General features: G+C 38.9%; 1 protein-coding gene across 2 annotated transcripts in view; it reads left to right on the top strand.

Annotated features, from left to right (window-relative positions):
• Positions 1 to 25,400, top strand: part of OTUD4 (OTU deubiquitinase 4) — a 49,201-nt gene extending 23,801 nt beyond the window's left edge. For both annotated transcript variants that reach the window (XM_070415245.1, XM_070415246.1), the window contains 11 exons: positions 1,721 to 1,815; positions 3,093 to 3,196; positions 3,298 to 3,484; positions 12,553 to 12,715; positions 15,336 to 15,459; positions 15,752 to 15,807; positions 16,523 to 16,603; positions 16,860 to 16,998; positions 17,497 to 17,757; positions 19,017 to 19,057; positions 20,482 to 25,400. In XM_070415245.1, the coding sequence (XP_070271346.1) occupies positions 1,721 to 1,815; positions 3,093 to 3,196; positions 3,298 to 3,484; positions 12,553 to 12,715; positions 15,336 to 15,459; positions 15,752 to 15,807; positions 16,523 to 16,603; positions 16,860 to 16,998; positions 17,497 to 17,757; positions 19,017 to 19,057; positions 20,482 to 21,690 (2,460 nt within the window). In that variant the 3' untranslated portion in view covers positions 21,691 to 25,400. The remainder of the gene's footprint in view (positions 1 to 1,720; positions 1,816 to 3,092; positions 3,197 to 3,297; positions 3,485 to 12,552; positions 12,716 to 15,335; positions 15,460 to 15,751; positions 15,808 to 16,522; positions 16,604 to 16,859; positions 16,999 to 17,496; positions 17,758 to 19,016; positions 19,058 to 20,481) is intronic.
• Positions 25,401 to 25,467: the final 67 nt, after the last annotated feature.

Here is a 25,467-nt window from a genome sequence, read left to right as displayed (position 1 = left end):
CAAAATGGCTTCCATCAAAAAGTGTTGCCTTTTGCCCTGGCCAGGTGGCTCAGTTGGTTGGAGCGATATCCTGTACACCAAAAGGTTTGGGGTTTGATTCTCGGTCAGGTCACATACCTAGGTTGCGGGTTTGATCCCTAGTCGGGGCATGTATGGGAGTCAACAATCAATGTTTCTCTCTCACATTGATGTTTCTCTCTCCTTCCCTCCCTGCCTCCCTCCTTCCCTGACCCCCTTCTTTTCTTTCTCTGAAATCAATAAAAACATATCCTCAGGTAAGGATTAAAAGGAAAAAAGTGTTTGCCTTTTCAACACTACCTTACAATAGCCCTTGACAAACATTTCTCCTTGACTTGTGGGGAAAACACTAATTTCCTTTGTTATAAAGTGGTTTGTGAAAAATATCTGATTGACCAGGATTATATCTGTACACTTTTGAGCACTTTTCATAGTGTTCTGGTTCTGGGGTATTTGAAAGGAAGAAGAGGATGTAATTCATTTAGGTTCTTCCTTATGGGATTGTCAGAATTGTGCTATAATTATAGAACAGAATTGTGAAATCTTTGAAGGGAACAAAAGAGAAGAATAAAACCAAGGCTTAGGGTTCCCCTTCTTCCCCACCCCTCAACAGAGAAGAGAAGATTGCTTGTCTTACGCTGCATCACTAAAGTTTTGTTACTCATTATTTCAAATCATGCATATCTTCTTTGAGGTTGCAGTTGCTTTTGGTAGATGCCATTAATAAGGTAGATGATAAAGCAGATACTTGTTTTAATTTTTTCTATTTTAGAGTATTTTGTTTCTAATTCTACTACTTAACTTTAACTTGGATAAAATTTAATTGAAACTTTATTGTGTAAACTGCTAGGAGTCAAAGATGACTTGTTTACTCAAGTGAGCATGTAAGATACAGTTTTAACTTTTGATAAAAAACTTCGGAAAAATATTTTTGATTGTTAAACTCAAAGAGAGGAAGGCAAAGTGTCCTATTTTGATTTGTGAAGAATGAAACCTCAGTTCGAGGACTTTGTCTACTAATAAAAGTACGAGGGTACTCAAAGCCATGCAACATGGGTGGGCTCTTAGTGCTCCTGGTGTAGTCATGCCAGATGCCCTATTCATTGTGTATTGTTTGACTATAGAAACACCTCAGGGCTTACTCTCCTATCACAGTTTACTCTTGGAAAATACCATGTTAGAAAACAGATAACAGATCTATTTTTAGGGAGGAGAAAGGTCACAGTTACACATAGTAATTATAATAATACTGTCGAGTCCTTCATGTATATGATACATACCTCATTCCATCTCCATGAGTCCTATGACTTTGGTACTATTATTAGTCTTATTTTGCATATGAAGACACTGAAGTATGAGAAGTAACTTGCCCAAGGTCATATTGCTGGTAAGTAGAAATGCCAGGCCTGGAATCCTGGTTGTGTTGTGCCACAGTCCTGACTTCAGGACCAGGACAAGATGCCTCTCTTGTTAGGAGCCTTAATAGATGTTGCTACTACTTCTTGAACTATTTAGGATACTAATTTAGAACAATTTTGGAAGGGTAAACACAGAGAAACATATTATTGTATACTGTTTTGAAATTAGTTTTGTGTTTAACAATATACATTTCATTTTCTCTTTAATTGGAAACAATAAATTTTAAAAACTGATCATTAATGCAAGGAAGCAGATGACTGATCTTTCTGGAATTGTTCAACAGGTTAGGTTGGATCACAATGGAAAATTTTCTAATGCAGACCTTCAAGGGGTTCATTCTGAGAACGGACCAGTTTTGGTTGAAGAAGTTGGAAGGAAGTATGTACTGCTCTTCAACTAAGGCATTTACTGTCTTTTCAACTTGCCTAATGTAATCATGAGCATTTCAAAATGGCTTTGTGCATTTTCAAATTCACTTAAAGGTGTTGCCTATGTGTAGAAATATTTGTTTAGAGCCTTTTTTAAAAAAAAAAAAAAATATTTTATTGATTTTTTGCAGAGAGGAAGGGAGAGAGATAGAGAGTTAGAAACATTGATGAGAGAGAAACATCAATCAGCTGCCTCCTGCACGTCTCCTACTGGGGATTGTGCCCGCAACCCAGGTACATGCCCTTGACCGGAATCGAACCTGGGACCTTTCAGTCCGCAGGCCAATGCTCTATCCACTGAGTCAAATCGGTTTCGGCTGTTCAGAGCTTTTGAAAAATAGAGTTTAAATTCAGTGTTTTGCATGATGATATAGTTTAAATAAAAAGAAAACTCTCATTTTGCCCATTACGGTTTAAAATGTGCCATTCTTCTGACAAAGGCAGTTTGGGAAATTGACTATTTTATAACTATAAAGTGGGAGCTTTGGAGGACAGAGATCATATTCATTCCTAATATTATTTGGTACTGCATTGCATGTAATTAATTTTAAATAAATGTCAGACGGAGTAAAATTTTATGGTAGATTTACAATGTTACTTTAGAATACCTTTTATTTTAGTTGCTGCTGCCCTTATTAGAGATAAAGGTAGTAAGTCAGACCTAAACTTTACTATGGAAAACTTCAATCATACATAAATGTCAGGAGCATAGTGCAGTGAACTCTAATATACCATCATTCTGGTTTATCAGTTAACAGCATTTAGCAGTCTTTTCTAATCTATTTTCCCTAACCCTTTTTAGAAATGGAATTGGAATAATTCAAAAAATCCAGATGTTATACCATTTCTCATAGACATGTAGGTACTTTTATGTGTCTCTAGCACAGTAAGGGCTCCTGCCTCTCCCCACCTGAATGACAGTACCATTATCACGTCTAACAAATAGCAGTCATTCCTCAAATCTTTTGCTTCGATTGTGATTTAAGGCCTTTTAGTCTTCTGGTATTTTTGGATTTGAAAACATGTTTTTGATTTATGGTCTCTTTTATTTATTAGAATTACATCTGGGTTGCTAAATGGCTTTGTTTGTACTTTATTTTTAATATAAGAACTAAAGCTGGAAATTTTTATGTAAGTTACAAATAAAATAGCTATGCTGAATACTTAAGTAGATATTGTTACTATGAGCATTTTAAATTATTACATGTCTTTTCCTCCCTTTTGAAGGCACTCACCGAAGACCCTCAAACCACCTCCCTCAGAAAGCTGGAACACAGTGTCAGGGAAGAAGATAAAAAAACCTACCCCTTCTGGACAAAATTTCCATTCTGGTAAGAGCACATCAAGTTATTCTTTTTTGGGGGGAGGGGTAAAGATACATGGCATTGTTGATCATAGGAAATTATGAGGTATTTTTGGATTCTTGTCACAGATGCAGATTATAGAGGGCCAAAGAATTCAAGCAAGACAGTAAAAGCTCCATCAGCACTACCTCCTCGACTCCAGCACCCTTCGGGAGTAAGACAGCATGCATTCTCTAGTCATTCTGCAGGATCACCGTCTCAGAAACCCTCTAGTGAGCACAAGAATCTTAGCAGGACACCTTCACAGATCATAAGGTAAGGGACGGGCATTTTCTTTTATTTGCCACATTTCATGCTTTTAGTTATAGAATAATATTAAAAGTATTGTTGATAAAATACTATGTGAGGATTTCAGTTCTTCATAGTTCTCTTTAAAGAAATAAAGTAACTTTGCAGAGTAAGTCATCTTTATTTTTTTATTTATTTTTTGTCTAAAGTTTTACATGTGTCTCCCTTTTCCCCAATTGACTCCCCCCCTCCCGCCCCCCCCATTTGTCTCTGGATCTTTTCTTGTTAATCAAATGATGTTGATCATTATATTCCACATATGAGTGAGGTGATGTGATATTTATCTTTCTCTGACTGACTTATTTTGCTTGGCATAATGCTCTCTGGTTCCATCCATGCTGTTGCAAACGGTAAAAGTTCCTTCTTTTTTATAGCGGCATAGTATTCCATCGTGTAGATGTACCACAGTTTTCTAATCCATTCATCTGCTGATGGGCACTTAGGCTGTTTCCAGATCTTAGCTATGGTGAATTGTGCTGCTATGAACATAGGGGTGCATATATCCTTTCTGATTGGTGTGTCTGGTTTCTTGGGCTATAGTCTTAGAAGTGGGATTACTGGGTCAAATGGGAGTTCCATTTTTAACTTGTTGAGGAAACTCCATACTGTCTTCCATAGTAGCTGCACCAGTCTGCATTCCCACCAGCAGTGCAGGAGGGTTCCTTTTTCTTCACATCCTCACCAGCACTTGTCATTTGTTGATTTTTTAAAATTTTAATTTTTTTATTGATTTCAGAGAGGAAGGAAGAAGGAGAGAGAGATAGAAACATTCACAATGACAGAGAATCATGGATCGGCTGCCTCCTGCAAGTCCCCTACTGGGGAATCGAGCCCACAACTTGGGCATGTGCCCTTGACTGTAATTGAACCTGGGACCTTTCCGTTCACAGGCCTACTCTATCCACTCATTCAAACCGGCCAGGGCTGATTTGTTTTTTTTTTTTAAATTAAATCTTTATTGTTCTGATTACATTTGTTCCTCTTTTTTTCCCATAACTCCCCTTCTCCCAGTTCCCGCCCCACCCTCCGCCGTCACTCCCCACCCACTGTCCTCATCCATAGGTGCACGATTTTTGTCCATTCTCTTCCCGCATCTCCCATTCCCCCTCCCCCCCCCCCCCCAAGAATAGTCAGTCCATTCCCCTTCTATGTCCCTGATTCATTGTAATCACCAGTTCATTCTGTACATCAGATTATTTATTCACTTGATTCTTAGATTCACTTGTTGATAGATGCATGTTTGTTGTTCACAATTTGTATCTTTACCTTTTTCTTCTTCCTCTTCTTAAAGGAAACCTTTCAGCATTTCGTATAATACTGGTTTAGTGGTGATGAACTCCTTTAGCTTTTCCTTATCTGTGAAGCTCTTTATCTGACCTTCAATTCTGAATGATAGCTTTGCTGGATAAAGTAATCTTGGTTGTAGGTTCTTGGTATTCAGTACTTTGAATATTTCTTGCCATTCCCTTCTGGCCTGCAAAGTTTCTGTTGAGAAATCAGCTGACAGTCGTATGGGTATTCCCTTGTAGGTAATTGAGTCTCTTTCTCTTGCTGCTTTTAAGATTCTCTCTTTGTCTTTTGCTCTTGGCATTTTAATGATGATGTGTCTTGGTGTGGTCCTCTTTGGATTCCTTTTGTTTGGGGTTCTCTTCGCTTCTTGGACCTGTAAGTCCATTTCTTTCACCAGGTGGGGGAAGTTTTCTGCCATTATTTCTTCAAATAGGTTTTCAATATCTTGCTGTCTCTCATCTTCTGGCACCCCTATTATTCTGATATTAGTGCGCTTGAAGCTGTCCCAGAGGCTCCTTACACTATCTTCACACTTTCGGATTCTTTTTTCATTTTGCTTTTCCAGTTGGGTGTTTTTTGTCGAATCTTTGGTTTGATTCTTGTGCTCCTCTGGTCTGCTATTTGGTATAATATTCTTTATTTCAGTCCGTGTATGCTTACTTTCTAATTTCTTTATCGTAGCATCGAGGGTCTCATTAGTTTTCGTGAGGCTCTGCTCAAGTTTATAGCAAGCCCTCAAAATTGCGATTCTTAGCTCCATATCCTCCATTTCTGTCATGTTTTTTTGTCTCCGCATCTTTTATGCTTTCTTGGTGCACCCCCTTGTGGTCTTTGTGCGCAGTCTTGTTCTAGCCAAGCCTTAATTGTTGTAGTTAACACTAGAGGGATTTGACCACCAGGCCGACTGGCTGTAGGAATCAGCTGTGCGGAAAACGTCTGTCTTCTGGGGAGGCGCTAATCCAGCCTTTGCCTGAGGCGATTGGCAAATGGCTGTGCGCAGGGTTTGGGCGGGGCGGGCTCAACAGGGCGGGCGGAGGGAGCAGTTATGGCCGCTCTCAGTCCCGTTCCCAGAGGCTCTGCTTCTCAGAACCCCGGCAGTCGCTGCAAACCTCGGAGAGAAAGCTGCCCTCAGGTTCCAACTGATGCCGGATAATCCCGCTTCTCCCGTTTGAATCTGGGTCCCTAGAGACTCGCCCGGATCTGGAGCCCAGAGTCTGAGACTCACTCCCGACTGAAAACGACAACCGCGCCCTCAGCCACCAGCCCGCTTTGCGCGCGCACCTCGGTACCTTTGTATTTTCCACACTCCGCCTCCTCTGAGCCTCGGTTTGCTGTTCTCTTTCCTTCTAGTTGTAGAGTCTCTCTTCAGCCAGCCTTCCTGTGGTTCTGGGTGATGCCCGTTCCGTCTTTTAGTTGTATTTTTGAAATGGTTGTTTGCGGCAGCGGTCTCCGGTGTTTACCTACGCCGCCATCTTGGTCTCCAAGCCCAGGGCTGATTTGTTGATGATAGCCATTCTGACAGGTGTGAGATGGTATCTAGTTGTTGTTTTGATTTGCACCTTTCGGATGATTCATGACTTTGTGCATGTTTTCATATGTCTCTGGGCCTTCTGTATGACCTCTTTAGAGAAGTGTCTATTTAGATCCTTTGCCCATTTTTTGATTGGATCGTTATCTTCCTTTTGTTAAGTTGTATGAGTTCTCTGTAAATTTTGGAGATTAAACCCTTATCAGAAATGTCATTGGTAAATATGTTCTACCATGCAGTGGACTTTCTTGTTGTTTTGTTGATGGTTTTGTTTGCTGTGCAGAAGATTTTTATTTTGATGTAGTCCCATTTGTTTATTTTCTTCTTAGTCTCCATTGCCCTAGGAGCTGTGCCTGTAAAGATATTGCTGCAACATATGTCTGCTATTTTGCTGCCTATGGAGTCTTGTAGGATTTTTATGGTTTCCCGTCTTACATTTAAGTCCTTTAGCCATTTTGAGTTTGTTTTTGTGTATGGTGTAAGGTGGTAATCTAGTTTCATTTTTTTTGCATCTATCTGACCAAATTTCCCAGCACCATTTATTGAAGAGACTGTCTTGACTCCATTGTATGCTCTTGCCTCCTTTGTCAAATATCAACTGAGCATAATGGCTTGGGTCGTTTTCTGGGTTCTCTGTTCTGTTCCAGTGGTCTATATGTCTGTTCTGGTGCCAGTACCAGGCAGTTTTGAGAACCGTTGCTTGGTAATATAGCTCGATAATCTGGTATTGTGATCCCTCCAACTTTGTTGTTCTTTCTCAGGATTGCTGTGGCTATTCAGGGTCTTTTTTTTATTTTAGATGAAGTTTTGGAGAGTTAGTCATCATTATTTTTGAATAATTTTTTCCCCCCAATGATTTGGGAGATCTTAGCCAGGTCTTATTCTGGCACTTAATAGTTGTCTGGTAGTTTGTTATAAGTTAAATACTGAATTCCAAATGGCATTTCTAATTTCTTGGAGGGTGAGGATGTTTTCCTTTATATAGGAACTTAAATCAGTTAAGATGGTTGGTTTACTTTGTTTTAATAACTTTGTATTGTTTGGGTTAATGTGTCTAATACCAGATGGAGCTACAAGTTGAGGTTCATGTAATCATGATTATCAGCATTCTGACTGAATATACAGACACAGGTGAACTTCAGGGTCATAATTTCCTGTATTATGGATTTTATTTTTTTCTTAATCTGCCCTTCAATGGAGTAGTTTATATCCCTTTAAAGGAGCTTTATTTGAGAAGGTGTGTCTTAAGTGGAGGCTGTTCTTTTCATGCAAATGTGGCCATGTCTCTGGGCACTGCAGCCCTTCTAGGTGACTGTGACCTGTGCCTCTTTCTCCCCTATTATCTGAACAGCTGTAGCATCAGCTTATGTGCTTGACAAGTTCTAGTCTTTAGTTCCTTTATTTTTGGCATTTGGGCATTTCCCTTTCTTGGGATATACTTAACATTTTTTCATTAAAGATCGTTTATATAACATAACATCTTCAAGACAATTGTAGGTTCTTAGGCTGACATGTTACTATTACTGTGTTAGTTTCCTGGGGCTGTTGTATCAAGGTACCACAAACTGGGTGGCCTAAAACAGCAGAAATTGATTAAAATTCTGGAGGCTATAAGTCTGAACTCAAGTTGTTACTGGGGCCATGCTGTCTCAAAGACTCCAGGGTAGCCGAAACCGGTTTGGCTCAGTGGATAGAGCGTCGGCCTGCGGACTGAAAGGTCCCAGGTTCGATTCCGGTCAAGGGCATGTACCTGGGTTGCGGGCATATCCCCAGTAGGAGATGTGCAGGAGGCAGCTGATCGATGTTTCTCTCTCATCGATGTTTCTAACTCTCTATCTCTCTCCCTTCCTCTCTGTAAAAAATCAATAAAATATATTTAAAAAAAAAAAAAAAAAAGACTCCAGGGTAGAATCTGTTCCATGCATCTCTCCTGCTTCTCTGTTGTGTGTAGCCCTCTCTGTGCAGGGACAATCCCGGCCCATGTGGGTGCCCTCTCCCAACAGACAGAATTTGTGCTTATTAATCAACTAGTTATGGATGAAGTCTGTTGTTTGGATATTGACCAGACTCCACTAGCATTCGGTGGCATCTAACTCAAGGCAGGCAAAGTACCTAAGAGATCTGACTTATTTTGAATATAGACTTTGGAAACCTAAAAATGTGAAGTAAACATAGGAAGGTCATAGGTAGAAATGAATTTTATTTTTTTAACAGACTGGAGAAGAAGCATTTTTTTCCCCTTAAATACAAGGAAACTCTATACTCTTCAGTGTCTTGAAGATTAATAAAGAAAATACACATGGGCTACTAAATGGCTAATTTGAAATATACTTTTGTTTACCACAAACAATTTATATCCAGTATGTTTCTGCTGTTGAATCAGTCCTATCTCCTAGGCATTGGTAGAATGATCAGACAGATATGAAATGTCTCTATAGCCTTAGGATCAGTTTCTGCTTTGTGTGTTAGCTGTATATTACTTGGTATATGAAACACGATGGCAGAAGGCAGTAGGTAATACATAGACATGAAGCTTTAGAGAATGTTTGCCATTGTGATTGATTACATAGAAACCTATTTGTATTTGCAGTTAGTATGCCTTCTCCACTGTATCTATAGAGTGGATTTTACTATTATATTAAGAGAAATTTAGAGACTGCTGATGATCAAATATTTAAAGTAAGCTTTAAAAAAAATTAAGTCTAGAATTTTATAGTTAACAGTCCCCTGGATCTAAGCCCATTAAAGTTTATCTTTCTAATGTTCAACACATTAGTTTTGAATTATTCTACTTACAGAACAGAATCTCTTTTTGTTGTTCCTTTTTTTTAAATTCAGTCTTTATTGTTCAGATTATTACAGTTGTTCCTCTTTTTTCCCCACCATAACTCCCCTCCACCCAGTTCCCACCCCACCCTCCGCCCTCACTCCCCACCCACTGTCCTCATCCATAGGTGCACGATTATTGTTCAGTCTCTTCCCGCACCCCCCCACACCCCTTTCTATGTCCCTGATTCTATTACAATCACCAGTTCATACTGTTCATCAGATTATTTATTCACTTGATTTTTAGATTCACTTGTTGCTAGATGTGTATTTGTTGTTCATAATTTGTATCTTTACCTTTTTCTTCTTCTTCCTCTTAAAGGATACCTTTCAGCATTTCATATAATGCTGGTTTGGTGGTGATGAACTCCTTTAGCTTTTTCTTATCTGTGAAGCTCTTTATCTGACCTTCACTTCTGAATGATAGCTTTGCTGGATAAAGTAATCTTGGTTGTAGGTTCTTGGTATTCATCACTTTGAATATTTCTTGCCACTCCCTTCTGGCCTGCAAAGTTTCTGTTGAGAAATCAGCTGACAGTCGTATGGGCTCCCTTGTAGGTAACTGACTTACTTTCTCTTGCTGCTTTTAGGATACTCTCTTTGTCTTTTGCTCTTGGCATTTTAATTATGATGTGTCTTGGTGTGGTCCTCTTTGGATTCCTTTTGTTTGGGGTTCTATGCACTTCCTGGACTTGGAAGTCTATTTCTTTCACCAGGTAGGGGAAGTTTTCTGCCATTATTTCTTCAAATAGGTTTTCAATATCTTGCTCTCTCTCTTCTTCTGGCACCCCTATAATTCGGATGTTGGTATGCTTGAAGCTGTCCCAGAGGCTCCTTACACTATCTTTGTATTTTTGGATTCTTTTTTCGTTTTGCTTTTCCGGTTGGGTGCTTTTTGCTTCTTCGTATTTCAAATCTTTGACTTGATTCTTGTGATCCTCTGGTCTGCTGTTGGGAGTCTGTATAATATTCTTTATTTCAGTCAGTGTATGCTTAATTTCTAGTTGGTCCTTTATCACAACATTGAGGGTCTCACTAGATTTCTTGAGGATCTCACTACATTTATCAGCAGTCTCACCAGTCTTTTCGAGGGTCTTACTAAATTTATCGGCGGCTTCTAGACAGTTCTTTAAAGACCTTAAAAGTGTGGTTTTGAACTCTATCCAGCAGTTTGCTTTCCTCCATTTCTGTCATTTGTGTCCTGTTTCTTTGTCTCCGCATTTTTTATGCTTCGCTGTGTCGATAGAGTGCCTTTCTGTGCTAAGTGCCCCAATTACCTGAGGTAGACACTCTTGGTGCACCCCCTTGTGGGCTTTGTGCACAGTCTTGTTGTAGTTAAGCCTTGATTGTTGTAGTTATCACTGGGAGGAATTGACCTCCAGGCCAATTGGCTGTGAGAATCAGCTGTGTCTGCAGTGGGAGAACTTCTGTGCTGGAGACACCCCTCTGGGGCAAGACTTGCTTCAATGGGGCTTTGGTGCTCACTGAGTCTGCCCCCTGAGTGTGTCTTTTATGGTTCCACGGAGCTGCAAACTGGATGGTCCCACTCTGACCTCTGGGCTTCCTGGCTCCTGGATCTCTAGGGAGGTGCTAATCTAGCCTTTGCCTGAGGCTATCCAGCCAAAGCCTCCCTGCAGGGCTTGGGCGGGGCGGGTCCCACGGGATCAACAGGGTGGGGTTACCAGTTATGGCTGCTCTCAGTCTTGCCCTCGGAGGCTCTGCTTCTCAGTGTCCGGGTAATCGCTGCAAGCCCCTCGGAGAGAAAGCTGCCCTCGGGTTCCGACCTATGCCAGGCAGTCCCACTTCTCCCGTATGAGTCTGGGTCCCTAGAGACTCGCATGGAACTGGAGCTCAGAGCCTGAGACTCCCTCCCGATTGAAAATGACAACCGTGCCCTCAGCCGCCAGCCTGCTCCGCAAGCACCTCTGCACCTTAGTATTTTACTTCCGTACTGCGCCTCCTCTGAGTCTCGGTATGCTTTTCTCTTTCCTTCTAGTTGTAGAATTTCCACTCAGCCAGCCTTCCTGTGGTTCTGGATGATGTCCGTTCCGTCTTTTAGTTGTATTTTTGAAGTGGTTGTTCGAGGCAGCAATCTCCGGTGTTTACCTATGCCGCCATCTTGGTTTCGATATTTCTTGTTATCCTCCAGAATAGAATCTTAATGTTAGCCATGAGATCCCTCATGACCTCTTACCTTTCATTTCTTTCTCATTTGTCTCTTTCTTTGAAAAAAAAAAAAGTGTAATAAAAACCAAGCAGGGTTGCTGTTTGTGGTTGCATTATGTGAATGCTGAAAACGATAGTAATATCATTGCTGAATATTTTTCTTAATGTTAGGTGCAAATAGGGAGGATTTGGTTCTCTTTGTAGTGGGTGAGGATAAGATGGACGGTTTTGGTGACAGGATGGACATGGTTTAAGGTTGTGTTAACTTTCCAGACTCCTGGCATTTGCTGAGTCCTCGTTGGAGTCTTCTGTGACTGGGGTTTGAGAAGGACTGGTCAAAGATTATGAGGGTCCATTTTGCTCCCCTGCTTCCCCCCCCCCCCCCCCCCCCCCCCCCCCCCGTACTGTTGGGGTTACATTTTCCCTGTTGGAATTAGGGTGTGATTTTTAAGTGGGACTATCTGAGGGCAAAGTGGCTGTTCCTTATTTCAGATGTAAAAAAATCACTTCCCACTTTTGTTCGGATTATATGTTCAGATTGTGACAACCTATTTTTCCTTTAGGTTTTGACTTTTCATTTCCCACTGTTGTGAAACTGTTAGACACGGTGGAAATAGTATTCGTATTGCCTGTAATTACAAGTCATACAAAATCAATAGGAATGTGTTATAGGCTACTAAGTTGTATTCATGAATTTTTTTTCATCCTTGTTTGACCAAAATTATACTGAGATGTGGTTAGTATCTAGCCTGGCACATTTTAATATTTCTTCTTTCTAGCTTTACATCTCACTTGGTGGTATCAAAAAGCAGAGGATGGTCCTGTTGTTTCCTTTGATGTTGCCCTTTACTTAGAACAGAGAAGTAGAATGCTTTTGAGACCTAAACTAGTAACTTTCCCTTTCTTTTGAAAGTGAATTCTTATGAAAGTATTAAAATGTGGGGTAAAGAAATATATTCAGTACTTACATTTCTGCTCTGTAGGAAAGGAAAAAAAACCCCTCAATTATTTCTGTATCACTTTTTTTTTTCTACCTTTCCCTATTGTAAGTTTATCTTCTTGATTCTGTTAATGTAACGTGCATGATGCTACAGGTTGCCAAAAGGTCTATAGTCACTGTGTAGCAAAATTAGTCAAACATTTGTATTGACAAAACAGGTTATTTTATTTTAGGTAATCAATACATTTGTCTTTTTTTTCGTGACAAAAATGTTTTATTTAACAGAAAACCTGATCGCGAGAGAGTTGAGGATTTTGAGCACGCCAGTCGAGAATCTAATTATTTTGGCCTCTCCCCAGAAGAACGCAGAGAGAAGCAAGCTATAGAAGAATCTCGATTACTCTATGAGATTCAAAACCGAGATGAACACGCTTTCCCAGCCCTTTCTGTATGTATAAGAAGAGATTTTAAAAGTTATTGGTTTGAAATCTCTCCTTAATAGAAGTTAACTCTTGAACAATATGTGTTTGAACTGTGTGGGTCCACTTACAATGCAGGTTTTTTTCAGTAACTACGGTTGGCCCTCTGAATTCCCCTGGTTTCCCATCTGCAGATTCAACTAACCACAGAATCTGTGGATGTGGAAGACTAACTGTGTGCATTCTTTTAGGTCATTTTATATAAGGGACTTGAGCATCCCTGGATTTTGGTGTCTGTTTGGAGTCCTGGTACAAATTCCCTATGTAATACTGAGGGACACCTGGAGCTAAGTTTTTGGGGAGTTAAAAGTTATACACAGATTTTCGATTGCCTGGGAGAAGTTGGCACTCCTAAGTCCCATGTTGTTTAAGGGTCAACTGTAGTTTTTATATTAAACCATAACTTTATATTAATTTATAAGACTAATAATTTGTAAACTGAAGGGTACCTTGCCCTGGCCGGTGTGGCTCAGTTGGTAGGGGCATCATCCCGTATATCAAAAAGACGTGTTCCTGTCAGGGCACATGCCTAGGTTGCTGGTTAGGTCCCTGGCTCTGGTTGGAGTATGTGCAGGAGACAACTGATGGACGTTTCTCAGACATCGATGTTTTTCTCTCTCTCCTCCCATCCCCACACTCCCTCCCCTTCTAAAAATCAAAGAAAATGTCCTTGGGAGAGGATTTAAATAACAAAAAATAAAAATAAACTGAATGTAATCGTCCCTCCTTTTCATGAGGAATGTGAAGTCTAAAGATATTAGTTGGTGTTAGAGCTGAGGCAAGTAAATTGGTTAGCTCACTTCTAGGTTAATATTTTGAATTAAAATATGTTGCTAGCCAAAGTAACAAGATACATCTATATTCAGTTAAGCTACATCTATAAAATCAGAAAGTCTTTTCAGTGTTCCTTATTAAACACACCAGCACCTAAAATTATATATAGTAAGAGCTGCTCAGTGTTTGCTGTTGGAGGTGGAAGTACATGGAATCTGGTGTCTTTGTCCTTACTCTGAGTCTGACACTGGGCTGTGATGGATGCTTTTCTGATGAAAGAGATGGTCTCTATCTTTAGGTTTCTTTTTTTTAAAAAATATATTTTTATTGATTTCAGAGGGGAAGGGGGAGGGAGAGAGAGACATCAGTGATGAAAGGGAATCATTAATCGGCTGCCTCCTGCACGCCCCCTAATGGGGATCGAGCTCGCAACCTGGGCATGTGTCCTTGACCAGTATTGAACTGAGACCCTACAGTCCGCAGGCCAAGGCTCTATCCACTGAGCCAAACCAGGTAGGGCTCTTTAGGTTTCTTAATTATTTTGGTGGAGTCAGAAGGGAAAACAGTTCTCATGTAGAGTGAAGTCAGTGGTCTGTGAAGAGGGTTCATTGGCAGGATAGGGAAATGTGATTCAGTTTGGGACACTGGAAACCATGGTCTTTTAAGTACTGGAAAGTGGTACTAAATGACATGTGATCCAGAATGTTGGTTGGACACCTTTTCTCAACAATAGATTAAACAAAATGAAATGTTACAGGGGCTTCCCAGTATACCAATGTAAAACATTAAATAATGTCCCTCACACTCAATTATCTGTCCACTGGCCTCTGTGGAATCTTTTTAGAGGTGTGAGATGCTTGGTTGAAAGCAGCTCCTCTATACTGAGAGCTCAGTCTGGCGTAGGGTTTGGAGCTTAGGAATTATTGGAAAAAGTGCCCACATCCATATGTGACTTAGACATGGGTTGTGTGTTAAGTATATTTATCTTTATGTAACATGTTATTTTCCCATAATATTTAGATTTAAAAAAAGGCACAAATCAGTTAAGCTTGTATTCATTGCTTTTTGTCCTTTTTCAGTTAGTGAATGGTAAGAATATGACTACTGTAATGTAGGAATACAATGTGAAATTTTTGATTGTCAGAATGGAGTCATGCTCATCATTTTTAGATTACTAGTTGGCAGTTGGAATCCTGTCTTCTAGTAAACTCCTGTCACAGAAGGCTAAGATCTTCTTCTCAGCTCTGTGCAATATTTACTTAGTACCAGAACAGGAGAGGATCTTCAGTGATAATTTAGCTTGAAAACCTGACTTACTCCAGTCCCTTTGTTACACCAATTACAAGGTTAGATCTCATGCAGAGCTTACATGATTTGCTGAGGGTCAGTAGCATTTCAGTGAATAACAGTCACAGTGCACTGTATCTGTTAATTTGCACTTCGGTATCTTTCCCCCCAAAAGGACTGTGGCTCTATAATAGCTGTTTTTGAAGGTTTCTATGAAGGGTGCTTGCTATTTGTGCAAATAATGAAAGTATAAATTACAAGATGAAAGTTTGGTCAGAGCAGCTTTCCCAAATAAGGATACGAAGAAGTGTTAAAATAATTTAGGCCAAAGGTCTGTCTGATTGCCTAATACTTAGACTTATTAATAAGCCTATAACTGTAGAGGACATAATTAAATATGAATCTTAGGTCTTATTTTTGGAAGTATAAAGACATGGCTATGAATTTTGAGATTTTTAATCAGATGTACAAAGAGTGTATTTATGGGTAAATCTTTAACACAAAGTGTTGGGTTTTGTTTTTTTGAAGAGCTCATCAGTCAGTCAGTCATCTTCTCAGAGTAGCAATCCATGTGTCCAGAGAAAATCATCATATGTGAGTGATAGAAAAGGAAGCAGGCGGAGAATGGATACCGAAGAACGAAAAGATAAAGGTATGTTACTTCGTCATTTGAAAGCATGTACTGGAGTTCTGTGTCTGGTTTAAAGTCATCCATTGGAAAAAGAACCGTTTTAAAATCATTGAGCAGTTTAATGTCATATATCTCACTGTTGCTGACTCAGGCTAACGCTCCTGTTAAATAAATATCATTCTGAAAACTGTATTTTCACTGACTAAACATGATGCAAATAGTACTTTTGGCTTTCTTTATTTTTATATTTTGTTTTTCTGTCTTCAAAGTAGCTGATGCTTTCTTTTTTTTTCTTTATCTTGATCTGTTACAGACTCTAGTCATGGACATACTCACCTGGATAAAAAACCTGGGCCAAGCACATCAGAGGTAAATGTTTTAAATACTAATTGCATCTTTTCATTTTCCTTGTAACACTGTGATAATAATATAACAGGAAGAAGCAGTAGGAGATGATGACTTCATTTGATGACTGTTAGGGAAGTAGAAAAGTAGAGAAAAAATGGGGAAAAGATAGTAGTGCTTGAGGAGAATATACTCACAAATTGTAACCATTTCTTGTAGGGTACATTATGATGACCTTTCTGAATTGGTGGGAAATAGCTTTTCCAATAATCTATGAGTAGATTGAGATTAAAAAAAAAATAACCACCTGAGGATATGTTCATTGATTTTAGAGAGAGGAAAGGAGAAAAACATTGATGTGTGTGAGAGAGAAACATTGATTGGCTGCCACCTGTAAGTGCCCGACCAGTAATTGAACCCGCAACCTTTTTGGTGCATGGGATGACACTCTAATCAACTGAGCCACCTGGCCAGGGCAGTAGGTTGAGGTTTTTAAAGGAAAAGTGTGCTCTTTGAAACTACGTCCCCAATAAAAATGTCCCAGTAGTTTGATATAAAGATGTGCAAGCAGTGTTACTATCTGATGAAGACCAGATGTAATTGAAAAAGAGACAGTCGAGAGGGTTCAATCATGTGCAGGTAGAGTGAACAATAAAGGCAACCACTATGATCCTAGAATGTGGGTGTTTGAAATACAAAATTATGTTGTGTTTTTTTTTTTTTTTTTTTGCTTCTAAAGAATATTAGTGATGATAAGTGTGCAAGAATTTCATCACCATCAAAGTCAAAGAAATTAGAGTGCTCACCTCCTGCAGAACAAGTAAGTACATTGTTGCATCTGACATAGAAGGCTCCCTTCTCTTAGCTCTGTATTTGATAACATTTAAAAACAGAAAACATCTATATAGAAAATGGGAGGCTATATTTTAACATCTTAATTTGGATAGCTTTTTTTCTTTCATTTATAAAACCAGAAAAACCATTTATATAGAAGATGCAGTAGAAAGGTAGGCAACTCAGAGTACATTTGGTGGTTAAAATGAACTCTTATCTCTTTCCACTCTCTCTCTTTGAAGAAGCCAGCAGAACATGTGTCTTTGTCAAATCCAGCTCCCCTTCTGGTTTCTCCAGAGGTACATCTAGCTCCTGCGGTGCCTTCTTTACCAGCCACTGTGCCAGCCTGGCCAAGTGAGCCTACATCTTTTGGACCAACAGGTTGGTTACTAGTTTTAAATATCCAATGACCAATCCAACATAAGCTTTCCAAGTTAGAGACTTCAAATGCTCGAGTGAGAGCTTGACCTCAGAGTAGGCTTAGATAGATGGAGCCTCTTTTTGCAATCCTCTGCTCTTCTCTGCTTCCAGTGTGGAATTCATTTGAGATATGCCCTCAACATCCCAGGAGGAAGATGTGTGAGCTGGTTATCTCCACTGGTTGCTTTGGTTGCTCAGCACTGACACCAAAGTTTCATTCCCCATGGACCAGTTCTAATGACCCTCATTGAACTCTTTGCCAGGCTCTGTGTACATATGTTTGTAAGAGCTACACTCAGACCACATTGATGCAGAGCTTGTTTCCTGGGTTCATTTTCCACTGTGTGTCAGGAGGGTCCCTGGTTAATACAACATTCTTCACTTTTTAGCTTAATGTAAACATATTTGTAGAAAATTATTTTCATCTTTTTATAGTTTTTTATTTCTTTTCTTTTGTAGGTGTCCCTGCTCAAATCCCTGTTTTATCAGTGACACAGACCCTGACCACTGGACCTGATTCTGCTGTGTCCCAAGCTCATTTAACACCCTCTCCAGTTCCTGTGTCAATACAGGCAGTTAACCAGCCCTTGATGCCTTTGCCTCAGACACTGAGCCTTTACCAAGACCCACTCTACCCTGGGTTTCCTTGTAATGAAAAGGGAGATAGAGCCATTGCACCACCTTATTCACTGTGTCACACTGGGGAGGACCTGCCTAAAGGTGAGCTGCTTTTCCAAGTTAAAACTGATTTTATTTGTCATGTACTGATACAGGTTCAGTGAGAGATGTAAGTAGAGGTCAGAGGTCATGTTGTCATGTTAGTCTCTACTTGGGGAGGATAGCAGATGTTTGGCTATTAGTCACTCACTCTCTGTTTCAGCTTGTGTTTGATTGGATTATGTTTTTTTATGTGTTTGGTAGCTGCACCCTGATCTCCACACCGCACCCTCCCCGCCCCCCGTCATTTTTTAAAAAACTGTTTAAAACCAATTTGAATTAATAACCAAATAACTAAACATTTACTGACTTTTTCCATCACTAATTTCTTCATGAAAAAATTATAGGGAACGAGTATAATAAATAATAGCTCTCATTACAGTACTACATGCAACAATATATATATTTTTAAAAGAACTCTTTTTAAATTTGCCTGTCCTCTTTTCTTTTTCTTTTTTTTTTTTTTTAAATATATTTTATTGGTTTTCCACAGAGAGGAAGGGAGAGAGATAGAGAGCTAGAAACATCGATGAGAGAAAAACATCGATCAGCTGCCTTCTGCACATCTCCTACTGGGGACGTGCCCGCAACCCAGGTACATGCCCTTGACCGGAATCGAACCTGGGACCTTTCAGTCCGCAGGCCGACGCTCTATCCACTGAGCCAAACCGGTCCTCTTTTCTTTAAAGGTGCAAAATTTCCTAATTCTAGAAAAAGTAATGCAATGACTGTCTATATGCTCCCTATCTGGATTTTTGTGGATACTTTTGTTTTATTATTCAGTGGCTTGATGTTTGAGTCTGTGAGTAAACTGGCTAATGTCAAATGAATACCTTAGCTGATATTATCCTATTAATCTTATGTTAGTAATGAGTTAGGTTTATGTTGGCTTTACCTTTAACTTCCAACATTTTTATTTCATAATATTTTAAATCCCACGGAGAAGTTGAAAAGGAAATACAGTGAACACCTGAATTTCCTTCACAAAGAGTTAATTTAAATCAGATAAAAATCTCACTTTAAGGTATTTTGGAACTTAGATGTAAGTAGCATAGACAAAGTATATTGAACTTGGAATTACCCTATAGAAACAGAGCCTGGTTTTGGTTATATTAGTTTTTTTTCCCATGTTTTATAGCACAGGCTAGAGAAAACAATTCTAGTAGGTAAAAATGTCTTTAGAACTATATATTGTTTGAGAATAATGGAAAAAGCTTTTGAATGTATAATTATATTGAGTGATGATTGTTATTTATTTTCAGATAAGAACATTCTTCGATTCTTCTTTAATCTTGGTGTAAAGGTATTTACATTTTTATCATTTTAAAATTATTTTCAAGTAAACAGATTTAAATTCTTATTATTTAATTATCCTAAGAGTAAATACCCTAAGATTTACTAAATCTCATTATCTTCAGTACTAGCATTTTCAGAATTGTGCAGTATGTTTCTTTTTGGTGGTGATTGGCGCTCCAATTTTTGGTTGGTTTTCCTTGTAATGGGCAGTGATTTAACCCTGTGAGTATGTTCAGGAGATGCCTCTGTCTCTGGGTGGCCTAGTGGAAATACCCTCACTGAGGGATTAAGTGAGCCATCTGGGTTTGAAGTTCTGCTCCATCACTTTTTAGCTGGAGAGCTCTGGACAAGTCATTTAATGTATCTGAGCCTAGCTTTTTGAATTTTTGGAATGAGGGTAGCATTCTTCTACTTGCCTCATTGTTTAAAGTTTCAAGGAAATACCATGTAAAACTAGTGGAGTGGAGGTCTCCTTTAGGAAGTGGTCAGTCAAACAATAGTTTGTCTTAGAGAGGCTGGGGAACTCTTTGTCCTTGTCAGTGCTGTGTTGTCTCCTGTCTTGGATTGATTTCTGTGGGTCCTAGACTGTTAAAATATGAAATGAAGTGCCCTACTGTAGCCTACTGACCAGTTCATAAAAGGAGACTTGGTTAATTTCACCATCTACTGCATTTCTTTGCCTAAATTTATATTTATCTAGTTAATTTTGGCTCTAGCTAAAGATAGCCACTTAGCTGGTAAATTGTGTGTGTGTGTGTGTGTGTGTGTGTGTTTTGGTCTTCTGTTGATACTTTGTAGGAAAAGGATTTGACATACTTCATTTTCAGTATTACCCTTCTCTGATTCAGTATTACCCTTCACTTTTATCTTTGCGGAGTGCTCTGGGGTCTCCTAGAACTGGAGTGCTAACCTTGGGGGTCATCTATACTAGCATTTTTCTGGTAGAGCAGGTCCAGACCAGTTATTTAGTTGGCATGGGGTCACACACAGTGAGCTAGCGATAGAGCCAAAATACAAATGCAAGTCGAGCTAAACAGCCAGTGATTGAGATACTTGAAGCTGGAGGTTCAAGTGCTTGTTGTTGGTGGCTTTTGAGATCTGTATCACCCATAATTGTTTTCGTGCAGTTATATCCAAAGAATGAAATTAATGGTCATGATAATCTTTGGGTAGGTTCATTTATTGTCATTTGTCAACATCTATACAGGACTTAGGATTGGTTTCAGGATAGGACAAGGAATGGAGCTTTAGAGCAGTCTTGACTTTGTACTTCCTTTCCATGTTGAGTCTCACAGTGATGTAGTACTTGGACTGCAGATTATATGCTCTTTGTAGACATAAGAAACTTATCTTGAGCCCACTTTAAACTTTCTTTCAACCTCCTTTTATTTTTATTTTTAACTGTTTTATTTTTTTGTTTGTTTCTTTTAGGCATATAGTTGTCCTATGTGGGCCCCACATTCTTACCTGTATCCTCTGCACCAGGCTTACCTGGCAGCCTGCAGGATGTACCCAAAGGTCCCTGTCCCTGTGTATCCTCAAAACCCTTGGTTCCAAGAAGCTCCTGCTCAGAATGAAAGTGATTGTACTTGTGCTGATGCACACTTTCCTATGCAGACTGAGCCCAGTGTTAATGGTCAGATGCCACAAGCAGAGATTGGACCACCACCATTTTCTTCACCTCTGGTTATCCCTCCATCTCAGGTGTCTGAAAGTCATGGACAATTGTCTTACCAGGCTGATCTTGAATCTGAAAACTCTGGGCATCTTCTTCATGCTGAATATGAAGAGTCACTAAGTGGCAAGAATATGTTCCCACAACCGTCCTTTGGACCTAATCCATTCTTAGGCCCAGTTCCCATTGCACCTCCTTTCTTTCCTCCTGTTTGGTATGGGTACCCTTTTCAGGGATTCATAGAAAGTCCAGTAATGAGGCAGAATATTGTTCTGCCTTCTGATGAGAAAGGAGAATTGGATCTACCCCTGGAAAATCTGGATCTGTCTAAACAAGGTGGTTCAGCTTCAACAGGTGAGTTTCAGGAGGCCAGATGTGAAGACACACAACATGCTCTCCCTGAAGCGGATGTGAGTGAGCATGAAGGTCGGGCAGAGCAGTCGTCCCAGACACCTAAGGCAGATCTGGCATTGGTTTCCATCCCTCCAGTAGCGGAGGGAAAGGCTCATCTTCCCACTCAGAATCTAAACAGAGAGAGAGAAACTGTGCCTGTTGAACCTGAGCCTAAAAGGACCATTCCAAGTCTGAAAGAAAAACCAGAAAAAGTGAAAGATCCTAAGACTGCTGCTGATGTGGTCAGTGGGGCCAACTCTGTGGATAGCAGACTACAGAGACCAAAAGAAGAGAGTTCAGAAGATGAGAATGAAGTGTCTAATATTCTGCGAAGTGGTAGATCAAAGCAGTTCTATAATCAGACGTATGGAGGCAGGAAGTACAAAAGCGATTGGGGCTATTCTGGTAGGGGAGGCTATCAACATACAAGAGGTGAGGAGTCGTGGAAAGGGCAGCCAAACAGAAGCCGAGATGAAGGTTATCAGTACCATCGAAATGGCAGAGGACGGCCCTATAGGGGGGATAGGAAGAGGTCAGGGATGGGAGATGGCCATCGGGGACAACACACTTGATCGCTGTTGTTGCAGTGTATTAGAGCAGAAACTTTTCTTAGGTGGAATGTTTCTAAAGGCTTTAAAAAAATACATTAAAATAAAAACCCAAATTGGAACTATCTCCTCCCCTCCCCCTTTACCCTCACTTCTATCCTGGACAAGAGATTTTGGATATGTGTTCAAGGGGGCAGGTGAATTCCTGGCGTTGCCATTTCTCTTTGTTCAAAATATGTTTATTTATGGGGTGACTGCCCCCATAAGTAGAAAATAAGTTTGTTAAAGTATTTTTTATAAACAGCTTAATATAAAACATTATAGATTTAGTGTTTGTTTTTTTTTCTCTTATATAAGTTTAATTTCAAATGTTGGAAATGTGTGATGTATAGTGTTTACTAAAGTGACAAGAAAATACACCATTTGACACATGATAGATTCCAAAACATAACATTGCACCAAATAGAAATGTATATTTTATTATGCAATGCCTTAGTCATAAACTGGGCTCAAACAGTTCTTAGGCTAAAACACTGTTGTCTTTTGAAATGCTTCCAACCCAAAGGCCTTTCATCTCAATATCTGTCAAACTTGAATAATGTCTTCTTTTTAATATTACACATAAGGCAGCCTATTAACCTGTGTCTTAGAAATGTTGTATATAGTTCTTTTAATATTAATAGGGTATATTTTTGAATTTTGGTATTTGTTGAACTTGAGATCGCATACAAGAACATATGTTTAAGAAATAATAGGAAATACAATGAAATGGCTGTTTCCACCAAGAATTCTTAGCACTGGTGTAAATATGGTGCCTACTCGAAAGAAATGTAGATGCTATGCATTTTGAAAATAATCTGCATCTGTTAAAACTGCAGAAGTTTTTTAATGCCACTTTAACACTAATGCACTGACAGATTTAAATATTTTGAGAGACGAAATGTTAAAAATTTTTAGCTTGACAGGTTTCTATAGAGTTCTGTGTTTTGTTTTTTCACTTTGCACCATTGGCTGTGTCCATCACTTTACATTTGCATGTTCAATTTGTCACAGCTGGAACTATTGTACAGAAAAGGATGATTGTGACTTCTAGTTCTTTTCTAGAGGATGCTGCTAGAAAGTGGTTTTGCTTTGCATTTTATAGCTTGTTACCTCTTGGGTAACCTGTCAATCCTGCTTCCTTCCCGTCTTTGTGTTCACAGTATTTCAGTAGAAGTTTCCTTTGCATGTTGCACTCTGTCCTCATTTGGAGATTTGACTTTGAATTAACACAGCATTCATTAATCTGTGTTATACTGTATAACTATAGCTTTTATTTCTCATTTGTATATACTAATGTGAAAATCTACCCTTTTTTATGTTCTCTTTTGATCAGGAAGTTTGAGCGCTATGCAAATAAAGTAGTAATTTCTCTTTGCATGCCATGTATAATATACCTAGCCAAAAATGGATTTTTTTTAAAAAAGCAAATACAATTCACTTGAATTTGACAAACTGAAACAGATGAGTTTTCTGGGTTCTCTGATAACTTAACAGAATTGTTTGGGATGCCAGCTAGGCTCAGTGAATCTCCACTGTACTGTAATAATGGTTATTTTACCTCTGTTTTAATTACCTACTGTCTGTGTAACTGCTGATTCGAGTAGTGATTATCATTTAGATGTTTTGTAACATAGGATTTTAGAGAGCACTTTGAAAGATATTTTATGATGGTGCTAAGTAAAAACTTTAAAGACTGAGATGGTTGTGTGGAAATATTGAGAGAACCTGCTGAAAGGAATTTCTGTTGTCACCTTCTAAGCTCTAACAATTGGGGAAGGTACTGCTTAAGCCATTTCTTTCTTAGTTAACATCAGGTGATAGGGAATGAGATTAGCGGGTCCTTTATTCTCAGCTCATATTTTTTAATGTAAGATTAGTTTATCTGATAGTTTTTATGAAAATCACCTTTAGATATTATGGCCAGATTTAAAAGTTTGATGTAAATTTAAACTCAGGAGACCAAAAGAAATTGGTGTTTCCAGTGTCTTTTATTGACTGGGATTTGATCTTCTCAGTTTCTTCTGGAAATGTTGAAAATTGGGTAGGAAAGAATACTGTTCATTTCTTCACTGTCTTACCTCAGTTGAGTAACAACATACTCTATAGTTCCTGAAAGAAATACTGATTTGCTTGCTGTTTCCCATATTTACCTCCAGGACATGATGGAAACAGTGCTGAAAGAGAACTTTACAGATGGTACTTTACTCAGTGACCTCTGGAATAAAAGAACTCTGAATTTTGATAATTAGTTTTAAAATTATGAGTCTCTGCATGAAGGTCAGTTTTGTTTTTTTTTTAGGTTTGTTTTAAATGTATTCAGGGGATTTGCCTTATGCTGAGGTCGAACCAAGCAAGCTTTTGTCCTTCATTTTGACTGAGTCATATGGTATGTTGACATGAGATACAATGTTTATCATATAATGTTTCCATATAAGAGAAACTAATGCTTAGAAGTGAGAATCATTTGTATTTTGAATTGGAAATTATGGAACTTCACTGTATTAGGATCATATACATTTTAAAGAACAAACGTTTAGAATGACCAAAGGTCACTTCTTTTGGCTTTTGCTAAACTTGATTTTTTCCCTTTTAGTATTGGGTATATTTTTCTTCAAGTTCTTCTCAGATAAAATCTTCCTGTTGTTCCATGTACTCCTTGGCAGCAGGATGCTAGCATCTGTGTAATTCTCATCCTGTTTCCTGGTAACCCATATATTCATTTTCATGCTGACTTGAGCTAAGACCCTGCCTTGATCTGGCAGGAGTAGGTTTTCCCAAACCACAGTGCTTAGTTGATGCAAACTGTATATTTTGCATTATGTTTCCTTTGTGACTGAAGATTGAATTAAAATGCCTGTGAACTGCAAACTTGCTTATGATTGACTTGGTGCAATAAAGTTCTTTTCTAACCATTTCTGGTTTAGAAAACATTCAGCCATCCTAGAAACTAGCAATATTTATTTATGTCTCATTTATTTTACCTTCAGTTTTAGATGAGGGAATTGTAGTCTTTCACTTGTGGGTACTAAGCAAGGTCCATTTTGGTGTAGCTGAAGAGAATGCATATTTGGCTACACTATTTCTGTTTACTATATTTTGCTTCTTGTTTAAAACCTTAATAATGGCTCAGTTCCAGCATGTCAGTCTCAAAGAACTAAGGTTTTACTACTAGTGTCAGCCATTTACTTTCCCACTAATTGGGATTCCCGCCCCCCCTTCCCCCGCCCCCCCCCCCCCCCCCCCCCCAAATAAGTTTTAGAAAATCCTAGAAAAAGGGAGAGTGCATGTCTTAATGCTGGGGAACAGCAGCTTTGGTGTTGAATTTACTTGAATGGATTAAAATTGCATTGTTACAGAGATAGAAAAAAATTTAAGTATGAAAAATAATAGCCTTATACTGAGTACAAATAATACTTTAAAAGCATGTGAAGATGTGATCATTTGTGATGTTACTTGTAAAAAAAAACTATATATAAATATCTTTTGAAGTGTTGAAAGGAAAATAGTACTTTATATTCTTTATCATATCACTTTTTGTAAGTGTTGCATATATTCCTGTTTATTTTTCTATGTTCTGTTTTGTAGCCTTAAGTGTTTCAAACATATCTGAATGTATCAGAGTAAATGCCCTACATGGTGTGATGCTGCATTATATATGAAACTGTGTGCATATATTAAATTTTGTCTGTTGATTTTGCTTGTGATTCTTTGGTTCCAGGGTTAACCTAGTATATAGCATATAAATCTTAAGAGGAACTT

The sequence above is a fragment of the Myotis yumanensis genome, unplaced genomic scaffold, assembly GCF_028538775.1.
Source record: "Myotis yumanensis isolate MYYU_CA2020_CCGP unplaced genomic scaffold, mMyoYum1.0.hap1 SCAF_5, whole genome shotgun sequence".
In the NCBI taxonomy this organism is placed as follows: domain Eukaryota; kingdom Metazoa; phylum Chordata; class Mammalia; order Chiroptera; family Vespertilionidae; genus Myotis; species Myotis yumanensis.
The sequence above is the reverse complement of the archived record's forward strand: the minus strand, read 5'-3'. Positions and strand labels throughout refer to the sequence as shown.